Source organism: Armigeres subalbatus, chromosome 2 (genome assembly GCF_024139115.2).
Source record: "Armigeres subalbatus isolate Guangzhou_Male chromosome 2, GZ_Asu_2, whole genome shotgun sequence".
Classification (NCBI taxonomy): Eukaryota; Metazoa; Arthropoda; class Insecta; order Diptera; family Culicidae; genus Armigeres; species Armigeres subalbatus.
In genome coordinates, this window is record NC_085140.1 from 151,062,119 (window position 1) to 151,082,240 (window position 20,122).

The 20,122-nt window shown below is 44.9% G+C and overlaps 1 protein-coding gene and 1 long non-coding RNA gene across 3 annotated transcripts; both read right to left on the reverse strand.

Moving 5' to 3' along the window:
• Positions 1-15: 15 nt before the first annotated feature.
• On the reverse strand, positions 16-19,258 carry LOC134215275 (uncharacterized). 2 transcript variants are annotated; one of them, XM_062694494.1, is made up of 5 exons: positions 18,870-19,258; positions 18,725-18,814; positions 479-691; positions 222-420; positions 16-159 (listed from the first exon to the last, which is right to left on the reverse strand). In XM_062694494.1, exons 1-5 carry the CDS (start codon positions 18,976-18,978, stop codon positions 147-149), a joined length of 624 nt encoding a protein of 207 aa, XP_062550478.1. In that variant the 5' UTR covers positions 18,979-19,258; the 3' UTR covers positions 16-146. The 2 variants fall into 2 exon arrangements, with proteins under 2 accessions (XP_062550478.1, XP_062550477.1); XM_062694493.1 differs by having other exon boundaries at positions 479-715.
• On the reverse strand, positions 10,842-11,764 carry LOC134215277 (uncharacterized). The gene is made up of 4 exons (XR_009980100.1): positions 11,623-11,764; positions 11,471-11,561; positions 11,327-11,415; positions 10,842-11,272 (listed from the first exon to the last, which is right to left on the reverse strand). It is a non-coding gene; the product is annotated as an uncharacterized LOC134215277 (long non-coding RNA).
• Positions 19,259-20,122: the final 864 nt, after the last annotated feature.

The window sequence follows — 20,122 nt, forward strand, 5'->3', positions numbered from 1 at the left end:
GAAAATAACCGACAAAAATATTAGAAAACTAAAATAGGCTGCATACAGAGCAACGATAGAAGCACAGTACCGGGTTTGTTAGAAGACTTCAACGCGCTACAGTGACGAACTCCTCCTCTTCAAGAAAATACGTGCCATATTTCCCATTATCCTAATAACCTGAAAGTAGTGATACGACTGTTAGTAACATACGTTTTTACCCTTGTACGTTGAGATCTTACAACGCTCCTGCCCCTAATGCACCGGCTCCCAAAATACCCGTGGTTCCAAGTGCCCCTAGTGCTCCCAAAGCTTGACTAACTGTATGGCGATTAATTGAACTGGAGAGATAACTAGTTGGACCACTGGGGCGGGGGTAATATTCGCCTGGAGGACCGGAAATAACGTAGTTGCTAGCGGGCGAGCTATGGTAGTCATTGCCTGGAGTGAATTCTATGTTAGGAACATTATATATGTCGTTTAATAAATTTCGACCTACCGAATCGTGTGACCGATTGCACCGGAGATGACGGTTTTGAAGCGTAAGTCCCATCGGGATATACATAGGCCACCGGAGATTGGCCAACGTATTGGGGGGAAGGGTAATAAGAAGAATCCGAGTCCAGGATGACTTGTTGTCGTTTGGGTACATGCTGAGTTGTAGCCGAAGGCCGAGACGCTTGGGACTGTATCACAATTGGAGTGCCATCAGCTATTGGTGGGGGAAAAGTTGGTTCTGCAATGAATGAAATACTTGATCTGACAAATGGCAGCATAGGGTGTCTGCAAATTATTCGTACGGATTTCTTTTGACAACATGATTCAACACAACAAAAAAGATAAAGATAGACTGACTCAGTGACAACATGAACATTACAGCACAACAGAAAATAACAAATTGATTCACTATTAGCACTAAGCATCATATCATGGAGTCAAAAGACAAATAAACGGCTTTCCAATGCTCCGAACCTAAATTCTATGAACTATTCGCTGTGGTCCATCATAAATCTAGAGGTTTTAGAGCACCGAATAAAAATAGGTGTGAAATATTTGTTAAACGTGCGGCCATCGTGTATAAATTCCGAAATAGTTGAAGACGTGTATTTATTGAACGGGACAGACATATTCTGCCATAATATGAAAAAATGACGTATACGCCAAATTACAATCTGCAAGTTTTCAATTTTTTCTGTTAAAGAGCTCGATGAGTGACGTACCTAGTGACTCTTTAACAATATTTTTGGTCTATACGTCACCTTTTCAGATTACAGTGATTGCGGCATCAGTATTGCCATGAATATACAAAGTAACTTTCTTTGATTAGATGAGCGTATTATTTCTGCGTGAAGTTGGCGCATTTTACAATGATTTGTAAATGCTAATATCATTTTTGTGATAGAATTAAAGGCAAGAGTAAAGATCTTACTTACTTTACTTATGGATCCTTTACACCTCCGGTGGTGCAAAGGGCCGACTTGAAAGATCTCCATCCTGAGCGTTGCCCGGCTATCGCTTTAACCTGTTGCCAGGTTAGATTTCGGTCGACTTCTTTTATTTCTTTATTGAGGCTTCGCCGCCATTAGCCTCTGGGTCTGCATCTGCTGCGATGTCCCGCTGGGTTCCAGTCTAATGCTTGTTTACAGATTTCGTTTCCGCCCCTACGTAGAGTGTGGCCGACCCAGCCCCACTTCCGATCCCGAATTTCTGTTGCTATCGGCCTCTGGTGACAACGACGATGGAGCTCGTTGTTTGAGATCCAGTTGTGAGGCCACCAGGCCCGAGTTATATACCGCAGGCATCTATTAATGAACACATGCAGCCGTTGAGTGTTCTCCACTGATACACACCATGTTTCGCTAGCGTATAACAGCATAGATTTCACGTTAGAGTTGAAAATTCGTATTTTGGTGCGTTCACTTATCTGCCTGTTTTTCCAGATATTTCTTAAACTCGCAAATGCAGCCCTTGCTTTCTTTATCCGTGCGCCTATGTCGATCTTGGTACCGCCGTCTGACGCCATTTGGATACCAAGATATTGGAAGCTTTCAACATTTTCCACTGGTTGCCCGGCTACTGTGAAACTGGAAGGAGTCACCGTGTTTACATCCAACGATTTGGTTTTGTTGACGTTGATGACTAAACCTGCCGAAGAGGAGCGCTCGGCAAGGTCGTTGAGCTTACTCTGCATATCAGAGCGCCGTTGCGCGAGGAGTGCAACATCATCCGCCAATTCGAAGTCATTTAGGTGCTCCATAGTTATAGGCTGCCATAACAGCCCGCGGTTTGGTTCACGGTCAATCGCATCTACCAGAATCTCGTCGATTACGATGAGGAAAAGTAACGGTGATAGAATACATCCTTGCCTCACACCAGCTACGACCCGGATAGGGTCGGACAAGACCCCATTGTGCAGCACTCTACACGAGAAGGCCTCGTACTGTGCCTCGATGAGGCCGATGATTTTCTCAGGAACTCCCTTGCGTCTCAGGGCGCCCCACATATTCTCGTGATTGAGACGGTCGAAAGCAACATAATGCCTCGCCAGTTATCGCATACAGTCAGGTCACCCTTTTTGGGCATTTTCACTGATACCTTTCATCCAGTCGACCGGGAAAGTTGCGGTGTCCCAGATATTATGAAATAAACGATGCAGTAGTTGAGCGGATGTCATGGGGTCAGCTTTGAGCAGAGTAAAGATCCTTCAGCAAAATTCCAAAGCTTTCTGGGTTATGTTGACTGACACAACCGTTAACACTCAATTTAATAGTTTATGATTCACGCGAACCATATTTGAGCATTTAAACATGTTTTTTAAGATTCCTCAATACTTTGGTACAGAGTAGTAATATGCAATGAGTTGTAGACGTTAAGGTAAATCGCTTTAGAATCCAATTTCAAAAGTAGCGAAAAGCAGTTTTTCCTCTTTTGGTCATTTGCAGCATGCACAAAAAATGGGTTTCAGATTTTTTCTTAACATTGTTGGTTTAATTTAAACCTTCTAACTAAAGTAAGCTAAAGCAGTAAAATTTTGATTTTTTTTTTTAGAAAAAGCCAACAATAACGGTATTTGAAGCTTCTTATAGGTAAAGGGTTTTTAATTAGCTTCCTTTTAAAATTTTAGAGGGAGTATTAATAAAATTCGAATGATCTTCTGCTAAGCTTCCAATTAGGAAAAAAAAAGCAAGATCATCAGCTTGAGGATCCTTCAGTACCAGATACCTATAGTGGGGGGAGGTGTAGGGAGTTCTCCTCTCCGGAGGTCCAAATCGAATCGAGGTTCTGTTCATCAAAGAGGTGTTGCTTACCACAACATCTTCTGTTTCCCATGTTACAGGCGGCTGATCTTCGTCCGATTACCAGCGAGGGCACGGCAAATGCTGGGTAAAGCGTACCATTGGTACTTCGCGTACCTGAAGGAATAAAATAGACCCCATCTCGCGGTCCTTAGCCTCTTACCCAGCAACTCCTATCCCTACCTCCCCGTGGTGCTGGCTGGGATACGAGCAACCTTAGGGAAGATCGGGTAACCAACCCCGGTGGGAACTATGGTCGTATGCTGACAGGGAAGGGGGGGTTTGCTCCTCTCCGGAGGTGCAAATCTTATTGAGCGTCTGTTCTCCATGTCAGGATCGGCTCACAACAGCGTCTGTTCTCCATGTTAGGGGCGGCTGATCATCGTTTGAGTGCCAGCGAGGGACTCTAAGTGAAACAGTGCACCATGGTCCACCGGAAATAAGGAGGAATGGTCCTCCGGAGATTTAGGGGGTTTGGTGTCAGGCCCTGCAAGCCAGCCTTTAAAAAATCATAAGCAACGAACAATCAACAAGAGAGTACGGACCGGAACCATCGGTGAAGACCACTGCGACGAAAAGGGACTAGCGATTGGAAACTCGGTTCGTGGAACTGCAAATCTCTCAACTTCATCGGGAGCACACGCATACTCGCCGATGTGCTCAAGGACCGTGGATTCGGCATCGTAGCGCTGCAGGAGGTTTGTTGGAAGGGATCAATGGTGCGAACGTTTAGAGGTAATCATACCATCTACCAGAGCTGCGGCAACACACACGAGCTGGGAACAGCTTTCATAGTGATGGGCGATATGCAAAGGCGCGTGATCGGGTTGTGGCCGATCAAAGAAAGAATGTGTATGTTGACGATCAAAGGTCGGTTCTTCAACTTCAGCATTAACAACGTCCATAGCCCACACTCCGGAAGCACTGATGATGATAAGGACGCATTCTACGCGCAGCTGGAACGTGAGTACGACAGCTGCCCAAGCCACGACGTCAAAATCATCATAGGAGATTTGAACGCTCAGGTTGGCCAAGAGGAGGAGTTTAGACCGACTATTGGAAAGTTCAGCGCTCACCGGCTGACGAACGAAAACGGCCTACGACTAATTGATTTAGCCGCCTCCAAGAATATGGCCATTCGCAGCACCTACTTCCAACACAGACTCCCGTATCGGTACACCTGGAGATCACCACTGCAGACAGAATCACAAATCGACCACGTTCTGATTGATGGACGGCACTTCTCCGACAATATCGACGTCAGGACATATCGTGGCGCTAACATCGACTCTGACCACTATCTGGTGATGGTTAAACTGCGCCCAAAACTATCCGTCATCAACAATGTTCGGTACCGACGACCGCCGCGGTACGACCTAGAGCGACTGAAGCAACCTGATGTCGCCACTGCATACGCGCAGCATCTCGAGGCAGCGTTGCCGGGAGAGGGTGAGCTCGATGGGGCCCCTCTTGAGGACTGCTGGAATACAGTCAAGGCAGCCATTAACGACGCAGCGGAGCACAACGTCGGGTATATGGGTCGAAGTCGACGGAACGATTGGTTCGACGAAGAGTGCAGACAGATTCTGGAAGAGAAGGACGCAGCGCGGGCGTTCGCGCTGCAGCAAGGTACCCGGCAGAACGTGGAACGTTATAGACGGAAGCGGAGACAGCAGACCCTCCTTTTTCGGGAGAAGCACCGCCGCCAGGAAGAAGCGGAGTGAGAGGAGATGGAACAACTGTGCCGTTCCCAAAAACACGCAAGTTTTAGCAGAAGCTCCACACATCCCGCAAAGGCTTCGTGCCGCGAGCCGAAATATGCAGTGATAAGGATAAGAGCATCTTGATGGACGAACGATGTGGTGATCGAAAGGTGGAAGCAGCACTACGAGGATCATCTGAATGGCGCGGAGAGTACAGGCAGTGAAAATCAAGGCAGCGGAGGAGATGACTACGTCAGTTCAGCGGACGATGGAAGCCAACCAGCCCTCACCTTGAGGGAAGTTAAGGATGCGAATCAACAGCTAAAGACCAATAAAGCAGCTGGTAAGGATGGTATCGGAGCTGAGCTCATCAAGATGGCCCCGGAAAAGCTGGCCACTTGCCTGCACAAACTGATAGCCAGAATCTGGGAAACCGAACAGCTACCGGAGGAGTGGAAGGAAGGGGTTATATGCCCCATCTAGGCGACAAATAACTAAGGCGACAAATTGGAGTGTGAGAACTTTCGAGCGATCACCATCCTTAATGCCGCCTACAAAGTGATACCCCAGATCATCTTCCGTCGTCTGTCACCATTAGTGAACGAGTTCGTGGGAAGTTATCAAGCCGGCTTCGTTGACGGCCGCTCGACAACGGACCAGATCAGACCAGCGGCATACGACAGTATAGACCGCGTAGAGCTATGGAAAATTATGGACGAGAACAGCTTCCCTGGGATGCTTACCAGACTGATCAAAGCAACGGTGGATGGTGTGCAAAACTGTGTGAAGATTTCGGGCGAACACTCCAGTTCGTTCGAATCGCGCCGGGGACTAAGACAAGGTGATGGACTTTCGTGCCTGTTGTTCAACATTGCGCTAGAAGGTGTCATGCGGAGAGCCGGGTGTAACGGCCGAGGTACGATTTTCAACAGATCCAGTCAATTTATTTGCTTCGCGGATGACATGGACATTGTCGGCCGAACATTTGCAAAGGTGGCAGAACTGTACACCCGCCTGAAACGTGAACAACAAAAGTTGGACTGGTGGTGAATGCGTCAAAGACAATGTACATGCTTGTGGGCGGAACCGAGCGCGACAGGGCCCGCCTGGGAAGCAGTGTTACGATAGACGGGGATACCTTCGAGGTGGTCGAGGAATTCGTCTACCTCGGATCCTTGCTAACGGCTGACAACAACGTTAATCGTGAAATACGAAGGCGCATCATCTGTGGAAGTCGGGCCTACTACGGGCTCCAGAAGAAACTGCGGTCGAAAAAGATTCGCCACCGCACGAAATGTGTCATGTACAAGACGCTAATAAGACCGGTTGTCCTCTACGGACATGAAACATGGTCAATGCTCGAGGAGGACTTGCAAGCACTCGGAGTATTCGAGTGACGGGTGCTTAGGACCATCTTTGGCGGTGTGCAAGAAGACGGTGTGTGGCGGCGAAGAATGCACCATGAGCTCGCCCAACTCTACGGCGAACCCAGTATCCAGAAGGTAGCTAAAGCCGGAAGGGTACGATGGGCAGGACATGTTGCAAGAATGCCGGACAGCAACCCTGCAAAGATGGTGTTCGCTTCCGATCCGGCAGGTACGAGACGGCGGGGAGCGCAGCGCGCGAGATGGGCAGACCAGGTGCAAAACGACTTGGCGAGCGTGGGGCGTATCCGAGGATGGAGAGATGCGGCCTCGAACCGTGCTTTGTGGCGTCAAATTGTTGATTCAGTGTTATCTGTTTAGATGTTAACTAAATAAATGAATAAATGAACCAGCGAGGGACCCTAAGCAAAACTATACACTATGGTCGTCCGCAAATTTAGGGCGTTTGGTGTCACACCATGCAAGTCAGCCCTTAAAAAACTAAGCCAAAAGTAATACCTAGGATTAAATCAAAACGATAAGATAAAAGTAAAGGTAGACATTATTTGCGGCCAGAATCGAAAGGCAAGGTAGGTTAAAAACTGCAGATTAATGTCAACCCTATTTTGCACAATGGACATGTTTTGCAGCCAACATTATTATTATTATAGAGTTTTGGCACTTCCTCAGCCGTGCTGGGAATTTTCACCTACCCTGGGCAATCTGAATGCCAAAGGGGATTAGGCTCTGTGGATCTCATTCCTCCAGGTGCCACATCTGCTTCAATTCCTTCGCCAAGTCGTGGAACTTCGTTATCTTGCTGGAGAATTTTGTTTGGACATTATGGTGTAGCGGTACAGCAATGTCGATGAGGGTTACCCGCTTCATCCCTTTGTCGAAGACCACAATATCGGGCCAATTGGCACGAATAAGGACATCCGTAATGATCTCGCGATTCCAGTACAGCTTCACGAAACTATTTTCCAGAACCGGGACAGGCATAATATTTGTAGTAGGCGACAAACTGGTTAACCAAGTTGTGCTTTAAAGCAAGCTGTTGGTGCACAATCTTGGCCACTTCGTTATGGCGACCGAGATAGGCCGAACATCCGGACATGATATGCTCGATCGTCTCTCCTACTGAATTGCACTTCCTGCAGCGGTCCTCCACGTTTTCGTGCATATATAGTGCCGGTCGCAATTACCCGGTCCTGGATGGCTACCATGAATCCTTCTGTTTCCGAGAAGAGTTCACCCCGCACCAGCCACGTATTCGACGCCGCTTTGTCGATATATTCCAGCTCCAGTTGATGGGGATGCGTTCCATGCAACTCCTTCTGCTTCCACGATGTAATCATCTCGTCGACAGATTTGATGTCGCAATTCAGCTGATAGTCCTCCTGAGCCAGATGCAGGGCACTGAATCCGTGGTAACACACAGCGCGATAGATTTCGTTGCGGTTCTGGCTTTCCACGAAGTATCTTCGGAACTGCTGGACCTGGGAAACACAACGGTAACACCTCTTCCTCCTACTGTACGAGGCAGGGTGACTCTCTCAATGGACGATTTTGGATGGCGCATGCGATGCTTAGTGGGCGTTCACTCGTATTGCTCGTTCTACCGCCTCCAAGTCAGTCTTGATCCACTTCACCACCCCTAAACTGTATGTCAACAAGGGCACGGCAAACGTGTTTATCGCCTTCACCTTGTTGCCGGCCGACAAGAGGCTCTTCAAAATACCGTTGACACGATGCAAGAACTTTTCCTGCAGCTCTTTCTTGATCGTCGGTAATGCGTAGGGATGTGCTCCACATCCCCATAGCATGCTGCATTAGCCTGATGACGTTACCGTCTGTCTTATATAACTACAGTACTTTAAGAAGGTACGAGTGAGGTACTGAGTCGTATGCCTTTTATAGTCGATATACGCCATGCTCAGGTTTCTTTGCTTGTGGGTGGCCTGCCCAACAACTACTGCATCAATGATGACCTGATCCTTGCAGCCTCGTGTGTTGCGTCGACAATCTTTTTGTTCCTCGGTCATCAGGCTATTGACGTCGCAATGGTTCTGCACCCTCCTCGCTATTACCGCTGACAGCACTTTGTACAGACTCGAAAGGCACGTTATTGGTCTGTACTTGGCTGGGTTCAAAGTGTTCCGATCCTTCGGCAGAAGATAAGTGACACCCCTAGTGATGAATTCCGGTAGCTGCCCGGGGTTATCTAGTACCGTGTTGAAGCATTCCGCCATCCGCCCGTGGACCGTTGTGAGTTTTTTATACCAGAAATTATGCACAAAATAGGGTCCTGGTGCAGCCCAATTTCTGGTATACCGGGCAGCCTCACGTATGTCTTGGGCGGTCACGTTGATAGCGGTCATGTCTCCAATTCCACCACAATATCGCTCTTCTTCTGCCATCGCCGTTGTGTATGACGGGGTTCTTCCATAGATTGGACCAAAACTGCGTGACTTCTCCAATCTCCGGAAGGCCCTCGTCAAAGTCAGCTTTGTCGTTTCGGATGTGGTTGTAGAACTCCCATTCGTTGATGTTGAACGTCGCATAACGTCGCAGTCGTATAGCAAGAGCACTCAACCGCTGTACATGGGTGTCGAGGAACTCAGTTATGTTCGCCTCGGTGAGATCACGGAGCTCTGTGGGTTTCACAATTTCAGCAACATTCCGAACTAGCCTGGTTGATCGATTCCCCTGCTTGTACTGTGTTAATCGACCAACCTTTGACCGCAGTGTGGCGATGCGGGTCTCCAGACGTCGCATCCACGCGGGTTTTCGTGCTTTGGAGCGTGCGCGTCCATCACTCTCACCTTGTGGACGCGTTCACAATCCCAACGTTCTTACAACAGCCACTGCAGACGAATACACGATAAAGTGCAGCTCCTCAAGGTTCTCCACGGTTTCCAAGTACTGTGGCAAAATATCCTGGTAAAGGATGCTTACTGTAATCGTCAAACGATAGGAGTACTGCAACTTGAGTATCCGGTGTCGGGACATGGGGTCTGTCCCACGGAACTGTGTAACTGCTGTGCCCATATGATTGGCTAGTTCGTCCTTCAATTGCTGTCGTTGCATTTCCACTGTTAGTCCTGGAGCGGCGGGTGCAATCGAATCGCGACGGTTACTTGCGATTGATGAATCCAACCCAACAGAACTCCTTCTCGACGTATCGCTCGACCTTGCCTCCCCCTCCTCTCCTAGTTTCCTCTGCACTTCCCGCTTGATGTACTCTATGTCTTCTGGAGTCAGCATATTATGTGACATAATAGCTCTCTGGCGTGTGTACAACTTATTCTGGTCCAGCTGGGGTGCAAACCGAGGAAACATCTCATTGAAAATCTCCAGCATCGCTGGTCTGCCGGACATATCCGTCTCCATCCTGGTGCAAACGTAGTAGCAACGGATCACGTACTGATTCATCTCCCTTGTCCACATGATCCGCTGCCGTCGGCGGCCCGTTGTTGGGGGGCATGGAGTGTGATCCTCTCGTTTAATAAACAATGTGCACTCGCTTGACTGTGGATATACAACAGTAAAGCACATGTGGAGATTGGACAAATCAAGCATCCGAAAGATATTCAATTTGCAAAAAAAGAGCTAACCGTGGTGAAGGTTGGTACTCGGATTCTAATGGCTTTTCCGCAAACGTGACCTTTAAGTGGTGTTGTTGTGTAGGGGTTATCACGCCTATCTAGAGAGTGGATAATTTTTCGCAAATTTCATATCAATTTGTCCATTTAGAAACATGGGTTGTGCATATGCAGTGCATATTATGCACAGCCAAGATATTTAACAAAAAATGGTTTTCGTACGGCCGAGCTGCCGAATAATATGCCATTAATTGCCAAGAAAATTGTTATTCCATCGAGAAACGGCTGATATATTAACGATCAAAGTCTATCATATTTTCGTGACTTTTTTTTTATTTTTCAAAAGCGTTTGCCCTCTCCGGTTAGTAAAGCGACTTCCCCACTCTGTCGCCCACGCATTGAAGTCTCCTGCAATTACTACTGGCTTGTTACCCACTAGGTCTGATGTCAGCCGATCGACCATCTGGGTGAATTGTTCTATCGGCCACCTAGGTGGGGCATAGCAGCTGCAGTAATACACTCCATTTATTTTTGCTATAACAGTACCCTCTGCTCTTGTTTTCAGCACTTCCTGGATCGGGTATCTTCCCGTCGTACAAATCGCCGCTGATCTGGATCCATCCGCTACCCAGTTCCCGTTATCCGCGGGGATGCGGTATGGGTCCGCCAGGATAGCTACGTCTGTGCTCGCTTCTGCTACCGACTGCCACAGCAACTGCTGGGCGATCGCACAATGATTGAGGTTTATTGCCATTACAAAGCCACGACTAGAGACGGTAAACCCAATGGACTCGACTCGCCAAAAAAAGCACTACAACTATTCAATTGCATTTCATATTGCTATATTGCTCTTCTCACATAGGCCTTAGAACTACCATACCTGATATTGTTTTCTCTAGAATCTCCTCTCACTAGCTGGCGACGCCCCGCGCCCCACGCCGGTTTCCGTTCTTGATTTGGTGGTCCGTCTGCTCGGACGTTGCTTTAATGCTGCGACTGCATTCTCTCACACATGCTTAAGCAAACGATGATCCGTCTTCCCCACGCAGAACTACACCTCGATACGGTTATCACTCCTCGGACCGTCCCCTTTCCACGCTCTTCACACCACGACACAAATGCAGCATGCAATCTCCTCACACCTGTCTCCACCGGTGCCGGTATGCAGGATCCGTGTGCTCGGTCGCACTCACTACGAGCCGAGATTTGTCTCCGATGCGATGAATGGCCGCATCCAATGACCATGCGATGTACAATCGTGTGCCAGCCGAGTTGGTCACGTGCGACAGACTGTTGTAGAAGTCAGCAATCTCAACAATAGGGCCCTATAGAACAATTGCTGTTAGGCTCATTCACTATTAGATTGCCAATCGTTTTACCTCTTTTGAGAGCCCTTCTTGTCGTTCGAGATGACTAGATCACCTTCGATTGGCGATCACTTTCCGCGTTTTACCAGTGTTGCTGCTGCCTATGAGGAGGAATTGTTAGAAACACGCTTTGTTTAATACTCATTCACGTGTTACCTCCTTTGTAGCCCTTCGAATGTTAGATGGAAGATGCACGTCCAGCAATGGCGTTGGGTGTGTCGCACACCGATCGTGTGGAACACTAGACCTGGGGTTACGTGGATTTGGATGAGTATTTCAAATTTGTCATTCTCGTGTGTCGTGATTACCTCTAATGCTTTTCCCGTCGATGGTACTCCGTCGTCAGTGGGAATGATGGTATTATTAGAAACTTATTTCGCTCACGTGCACTTTGCTGGAGTTTCACTTTATCGTGACCACCTCGGAGGACAGCAGCTAACAAAAGGTAGATGCGGTTGGCTCTAGTGTGCTATATTGGACTATCTCATTTGTGAGAGCGTAGTAGTTTGGAGAATTAGTGTTGTCGTATCGGCTCATGCACAACTATATTCAGGGCTGGTGCAATTGTAATTATAGCAAAGTATTGCGAAGTTGAAAAAAATATCGTAATAGGTTTAGTTGCGTTACTTGCACGGCTTCTTCGTATAACCACTCAACGGACACGCAGGTCCACCCATGGCGTGGTTTTAGTTCCTGCTTCCTGCTCGCACATAGCGTGCACGACGGTGTATTATCGCACGTGTGCGCTTTATGGCCATCTTCGCCGCACCGCCTACATAGGTTGCTCCTGTCCGGCCATTTGCAAGCCCACGATTTGTGTCCCGCTTCGAGGCAGCGGAAGCACTTATCGACTACAAGTGGTTGGTAGAGGCTGACTGGACACACTGACCAGCCAACTTTCAGCTTGCCAACTTTGATCACCTTGTTCGCCGGTGGCCGGTAACTTCACCGTGACAATCTGCGTCCTCTGTGGTCCTCTTTGCAGGCGGATGGACGCCTTTGCTACCACCACTCCACCTTGGTCCTTGATGGCCGAGGCGATCTCTTCCGATGTCGTGACCTCATCCAGTTGCTTACATTGGAGGGTCACTTCGTCGTGTAGAGCCCTGACTTCTACATACTCGCCTAGAACTTCCTGGACTAGCGCTCCATATAAGATGCCGCGCCCCTGTGAGCCCTTCCTTAAGACAAGGATCATTTCGCCCGCTCTCGTCCTCCTTATACTGCGAACCTCTTTACCCAGGTCCACATGTTTCTCTGCGCTGCGCATCGCCTTTAGCACGTCGGCGTAGCGCTCTTTTTCTGTTTTGATTAGCAGTGCTTCACCCTTCTACCTAGCTCTCGCCGGGCGCGTGGTTGCCGGTTTCACCTTCGATTTCCTGACTACCGTTTGCCAGGGACCGTCCGACCGCTGCTTCCCTCCTCTGGTGGCCGATTGGCTTGTTTCACCATTGCTTTCTTCTTACGCCGTTCTCCCTTGCTTGCAACTTTCGTGAGCCCGCTCTCCCGACGCCTTTTGCATTCTGTGTATGGCGCTTATTTCCGGGCGAATCCCTGGCTCGCTTGGCTGTCCTCCTTTCGCCTCTGTCGCTGAGTGCAAAATCTAACGCTTCCTGCGCCATGGTTGTGGTACTATGGAAGGAGAAGGGAGCAGTCTGTGTGGTCTGCTCCGCTTTGCCACAGCCTTCCAGCCAGCCTAGCCGCAAGCACTTCCTGTTCCTGCTTTCCAACAAGAACCAAATTGCGAAGCTTAAGTAGGTTCAGCTTCAGGTCTCTTGACATATTGCCCCGTCCATTGGTGAAGTCGATAATGTCATCGAGTTGCACCATAACGACGGTCAAGCTCGGCAGGACGCCACTCGACCCTATCTCCACCGTATTGTGCTGCTGCTTGCCGACTATTGGCGCACCGTCATCGCTCTCTACGACGACTACTTCGCTACTCGTGTCCTTCAGCTCCATCTCTCTTGTACCCGATGCGTTGGGTGGAGATCTCTCCAAACCTCTCCTCGCGAAGGGGTTCACTTCCGTTGCTTTGTCGGTTAGTTTAGCTTTATTCATGGTTATTGGGTCCCCCTTAGGGCTGCCCTCGAATCCAGCTAGAATAGTCGCCTTCTTGATCCCATGGTTATCTTTGCTGATGCAGTGAGGCCATGCAGGGGTTGACACCTCGGTGTTCAGAGCCGGATCGGCAGTGAAACAGTACTTGCCGTTTACTACATAAATCATATATTCAATTGCTTTGAAACCATCGAAGTAGGCCTAATGTGAACCACAACTTAGAGTCACATCATCAGAAATCAAAGCAATCGGGGAATGTGTCGTCGATCACATTCAGTAAACAAAAAGTGCGATAAGGTGTTCCAAGTGGCTCCCGCTTGCAAATAAGAAGAACAAACTCCACATTTGGCGATCGTGTTGGATTTTCAGCCTTTTTAAAAAATGTTATATTGAGCAAGCGGGAGCACCCATAAAGTAATCGAATTGTTTGTGCAAGTGGACGTGATGTGGTCAAATACTTGGACATTGGGTGAGTAAATTTTAGAAAATGAATTGAAACTGGACCTGTTATTTTCTGCAGATTTGAACCACTAATGAATCACGAGATTTAATTATGTTGGTGTATGAATGCGTCATTTTATGTACGGATCAATCCATTTTGTGTTGCGGCGCTTTTCTTAGCAGCAGCATACTAGTTTCTTTCAAGGGAAAACAAACTTCAAACATGAATAAAACACTGCTGGAGAAGCCAGTGAGTTTGTTCTATTTTACCTCAGATTCAAACTAGGATGATGTTCGAGGGTTTGCAACGAGACTGAATCACTACTGATTTCACTCCAAAAGTGATTTGAAATCGTTGGTCCATTCGAGAGCCGTAAAAAAAAATCTTAAAATGATGAAAGAATGGATGTTAACTGTTTTATTCAATTGTTAAATGTTTCTACAACGCAGAACATATTTATTTTCTTATAGAAAACTATGAAATATGCATAAGAAAAAAAGATTAGTGTTTTTGTTTCAGATGATACAATTGTCCAATGCATGGACATTTTTCCCCTATTTTGAAACCAACTTAAGCAAATAGATGGACAAACTTGCACTTAAAAAAAGGTAGGCCCAAGCACACGTATAGGGCTGTTCATGATTACCAAACGAAAATTTCTCTGGTAGTGGTATCATTTTTTTGATACCAGTGTTAATAAAATGTGTTGTTAATTAACAATAGTTTCAACTCAGACATGCTAAGAAGTGTTTAGTACGACTTAGTATTGTGCATATTTGAATGAGCGTGAGTGAGTACGAGTTATTGTTATGATTTTTTTGAATGAGTGCGAGTGGTGCTCGCATAAAGTACTCAGTGCGACTCTGTGTTGCTAATCTTCGTAAAGAGTGCGAGTGGTGCTCGCATTAAGTGCTCAGTACGAGTTATTGTTATGATGTTTTGAATGAGCGCGAGTGGTGCTCGCATAAAGTACTCAGTGCGATTCTGTGTTGCTAATCTTCGTAAATTGCGCGAGTGGTGCTCGCATGAAGTGCTCAGTACGAGTTATTGTTATGATGTTTTGAATGAGCGCGAGTGGTGCTCGCATAAAGTGCTCAGTGCGACTCTGTGTTGCTAATCTTCGTAAAGAGCGCGAGTGGTGCTCGCATTAAGTGCTCAGTACGAGTTATTGTTATGATGTTTTCAATGAGCGCGAGTGGTGCTCGCATAAAGTGCTCAGTGCAACTTAATGTTGCTAATCTTCGTAAAGAGCGCGAGTGGTGCTCGCATTAAGTGCTCAGTACGAGTTATTGTTATGAATTTTTGAATGAGCGCGAGTGGTACTCGCATAAAGTGCTCAGTGCGACTCTGTGTTGCTAATCTTCGTAAAGAGCGCGAGTGGTGCTCGCATTAAGTGCTCAGTACGAGTTATTGTTATGATGTTTTCAATGAGCGCGAGTGGTGCTCGCATAAAGTGCTCAGTGCAACTTAATGTTGCTAATCTTCGTAAAGAGCGCGAGTGGTGCTCGCATTAAGTGCTCAGTACGAGTTATTGTTATGAATTTTTGAATGAGCGCGAGTGGTACTCGCATAAAGTGCTCAGTGCAACTTTGTGTTGCTTATCTTCGTAAAGAGCGCGAGTGGTGCTCGTATTAAGTGCTCAGTAAGAGTTATTGTTATGATGTTTTGAATGAGCGCGAGTGGTGTTATTGTTATGATTTTTTGAATGGGTGCGAGTAGTGCTCGCATAAAGTGCTCAGTGCAACTTAGTGTTGCTAATCTTCGTAAAGAGCGCGAGTGGTGCTCGCATAAAGTGCTCAGTACGAGTTATTGTTATGATTTGTTTGAATGAGCGCGAGCGGTGCTCGCATTGAGTGCTCAGTACGAGTTATTGCTATGACTTTTTAAATGAGCACGAGTGGTGCTCGCATAAATTGATAAGTGAGACTTAGTGTAGCTAATCTTCGTAAGGAGCGCGAGTGGTTCATATAAGTCAGTTGCATTCTAATAAATGCCACTTAAGGCCCTTGCATAAAAGTAGTCATATACACAGGATTTTGTTTTTACACGATTTTTTTTCGCTCGTATTTTTGATCGTGTGACTTCAATTTGCCACCAAACTCTTCGCAACATTTTTCAAAAAATCCAGAATAAATCAAAGAAAAATCACATGGTAATTAATATACGTTAAACATTTAGGATGAGTGGAAAATTGAGAAAATGTAAATCGTGTAAAAACAAAATCCAGTGTACTATAAATGCAATATTTATAATACCAGATGATACGTACGTTGCTAAGCGCTTGAATCGATATAATTTTGCCTAAAAAGTAGTAAAAAAAAAACAATGTTGGCGCTAAATAATAGTTTTTTTTGAGAGACGAAGTTCGACGGATCAGCTAGCATAGCATATTTGCGGTATCTAGTCAGTGTACACATTATATTTGGAGAACTCATATCTGGAGAACAACACAATTTGACAAGCTGAATTCAACTTCGTCTCACAGTTGTTAAGTGATGTATGTAGTATGTGCCACATACAGTAAACGGGTTTATATTTTGGTTTCTTCTAGGCATAATAAAACCACAAAGTTTTCATGTTTTTCATTGAAAGTCAATTCAAATGACAATTTTTTTTCACATAAATTCCTGAGAAGAGGGGAAATGTGTGGCAGTGAAACAGTACTTGCCGTTTACTACATAAATCATATATTCAATTGCTTTGAAACCATCGAAGTAGGCCTAATGTGAACCACAACTTAGAGTCACATCATCAGCAATCAAAGCAATCGGGGAATGTGTCGTCGATCACATTCAGTGAACAAACAGTGCGATAAGGTGTTCCAAGTGGCTCCCGCTTGCAAATAAGAAGAATAAACTCCACAGGGGTAAGCCAGGAAGGAATCAACTGGTCCTACTCCCATCTGGTTGGTTAAGCCAGACGGCTGGATTAAGACGGCGTGCCCCAAGGCCTTCCACGGTTTTACGGGACGGAAGGCAGCTGTTGCATTAGCCCACCCGCCATTTCAAGACGGTGTCACCCGGCTTTACTCAAGGAGTGGAATACCACAGCTGTCAGCCCTTGATCCGTTGTATATTTCGATTTCCGCTCGTGTCCCTTGACGTTGCCTTTGTCGTTGCTCCTGGGCTGGGCTGGGCATCGAGATGTATAGAGTCGACTGTTTGTTGTCAAACTTCACAATGACACATTGATCACTTTCAACTTTCGGAACAAAGGACCGATTTTTTTCTGTATTAGTAATCAGCAACTAAGGATTCGTTGCATTCAAGCGATTCGGTCAATTTTCAATAGAAAACATTAGAAGAATTTCTGACAACAATGCTCCTTCGGATTGAAAAGCGGACGCGTGGTGCTTTTCATCTTTAAATGGGCAGCCCTTATTTTGCACCGTTAATTGTGGAAAAACGATCCATAAAAAATGAAAAATGATCCGTAAATAACTGCTGAATGTTCCATAAAACGCTACCATATATCCATAAAATAGTTCGGGAGTATCCATAATGAATAATTTTAAGATCCATAACTACGCTAAAATTTAGCAATTGATAGGAAAATATGTTCCTTTAAACATGGTCAAGAAAAACAATTGAATTCTTGCTATTTTCCCATGAACTATCTTCCCATGAAAAATTACCCATAAATCTTTGGAAAATGATCCATGAAAAACTATATTTCGATCCAAAAAACTTCTAATTTGCGCAAAATTATGGATCATATGGCCAAACTTATGGATCATATGATCAAAATTATGGATCATATTACTGAAATTATGGATCATCATCACGTTAGAAATTGCGCAAATTAGAAGTTTTATGGATCAAAACATAGTTTTTTTTATGGATCATTTGTCATACGTTCGTATAGGAAAATAGCGGGAATTTAATTGTTTTTCTTGACCATGTTTAAAGTAACACATTTTCCTATCCATTGCTATATTTTAGCGCAGTTATGGATCTTAAAATTATTCTTTTAGATTCCCGCACTATTCTATGGACTCACGATAGCGTTTTACGAAACAATCAGATGCTATTTACGGATTGTGTTTAAATTTGTTATGAATCGTTCTTTATTGTTTACATGTAAAAGTATGTTTTGCCCTTTAAATGTTACCAGCTAATAGGTTCTTTTGCCTCCATGAGTTTACCGCAATGCATTACCTCGTTTTCTTATAGGGATAACCAAAATTTTGTCACAAAATTGAAATCGTCTAAAGCTAATTAACATTTGTAATCCCAACACATGGAAAAACTTGGTCGAAAAAGATGTGGTAAAAATGTAAAGGTAAAATGCGCAATTGACTCTTTTTGATGCAATATCAGGGCTTGTTTCCTCAATGCTTTTTGTCTGAATTTTAAAAAATATCCTTCTTATTGAGATCAGTATGAGAAATTTACTAACGGGAAAATTAGACTTACATCTTGTGCAAAAGAGTCTAACAAATTATAATGACAAATTTTGGCGTATTGTAAGGATCTTTCCTGGATGGCGTATTTTGCCCAGCATCGTTCAGTTTAGATGAAGAACTCAATTTTTGAGAAAAAAAAAGTTTTCTTTCAATAAGGTTGATTTTTCATAACACTTCAAAAACATTTTTTTTTTCGAAGAAATCACCGTTAAATTGAGAGGTTTGCTTAGGTAGCGAATATTGGCCATATTTCACTACATTTTCCTATGCAGACATATTACCTCGAATCGTCTAGCAGAGCCGATTGCAATACGTGGTGCCCCAACTATAGTAAAGCTATAATAATGGAAGTGCAAACATATGATGTTTATTGTCCATCGTATCTTGAGTTACACAGCCGAATGTAGTCAATCTTGCTCATGTTCATGCTCTCAAGTTGCAAAGCCGAATATATACCCAATTTTTATAATGTTTTGTGTTACTCCAAATGGTAGGTACTAACCTGCCTCTGTGTATGTTTGACTCGAAACTACAGCACTGCCAGATGAGCTTTCGCTTATAATTCCACTGATTTCTCCTGGAGTCTGATTCACTGTGAAGAAATAAATGAGCTCAATAGGTTTATTTTCTATTTAAAAACCACTCACCTGTTGGCTTTATTGGAATTCCAGGCGAATACTTTTGGGCCGGTAATGCCAAGATAATCCAAAATTTGAAACTAACGAGCACCCACGCGCAAAGCCACATTGCAACCATTTCTTCACTTCCTGATTGAGGGCGGGGACTAGAGGCTTCACCGATGAGCAGAGATATGAAACTGGTTCGAAATGGCGAAAATAACAATTCTCTGAATTCTGTTAGCCAACAGACAGTGGTGAATCCACGATGAAGCAGTTGGTGTGTTTCTTAATACGTCTTTTTGTGGCACATATGCGAAACAAGTTTTGTTTAGTAACATGAACGTTTTGCGAGATTTGTGATTTTGATAATTTGATTCAGATTTTGTTTGAGATTAGAACAAAGGTGTACAAATCAAATCGATATACCTCTGATAGTTATTCAAAACGACGTGTGAGATCATCGAAGCAGAGAACATCGACAGGTAGCTGTAGTCTTCCCACACCTGCCTGTGATTTTGATTTGCGTAGGTGTGCCACTGGATTTGATAAATCGGGGTTTAAATCTTTGACTACAAAATCACATACATAGTTTTTAATAAGTATCAAAGATATGTTGATGGTCAGAGAGACAATCTAATTTCAGCAATTGATGGTAACACTGCAAATCAAAATCATGCTAAATACCCAAATGTCATAATGTAGAATAAAATAAAATGTCAGAAATGCGTCGACTCCGTAACTGAATTTTCCTTATCCCAGCTGATAATATATTTGCACTACTTACAATGACCTTTTTATATTACCTACTTGATAAGCTGATGCCTTTCTCGAGCATCATGTATTGAAAAAATAACATTAGGAAGGTCAAAAACCACTTTAGGGGCCTAGATCGCATTTTTTCTATTATTTTCATATTTTTAGCCACTACCTTCGGATTTTTTTGCAAGGATGGAATCTTGGGGAAAAACAATAATTTTTCAACAATTCCGAAATGCAATTTCCACCCGTCAAATGCAATTTGTTACGAGTAAATCGGGTAATGCTAGGTTTTAAATCGTTTGTTTACAAATTTTGTACACATACATGCATACACACATCACTTCAGTTCGTCGAGATGAGTCGATCGGTAAATAACACTAAGAGTCTCCGGGCTTCTTTAAAAGAAAATTGAGTAATCCTATAGCCTTTCGGTACAACTTTGTTGTACGAGAAAGGCAAAACTTACTACGGAAAATAATAATATGATTTATAAAACAAGTTTATGGGTATAAACCTAAGAC

Bases quoted from the DNA above. Each gene is read 5' to 3' on its own strand.
- LOC134215275 (XM_062694493.1), bottom strand. From the start codon at position 18,978: ATGGTTGCAATGTGGCTTTGCGCGTGGGTGCTCGTTAGTTTCAAATTT. The intron at 18,815-18,869 runs GTGAGTGGTTTT...ATTTCTTCACAG, and splicing joins AATTCCAATAAAGCCAACAG to TGAATCAGACTCCAGGAGAA. The intron at 716-18,724 runs GTTAGTACCTAC...CATTCATTGCAG, and splicing joins TCAAACATACACAGAGGCAG to AACCAACTTTTCCCCCACCA.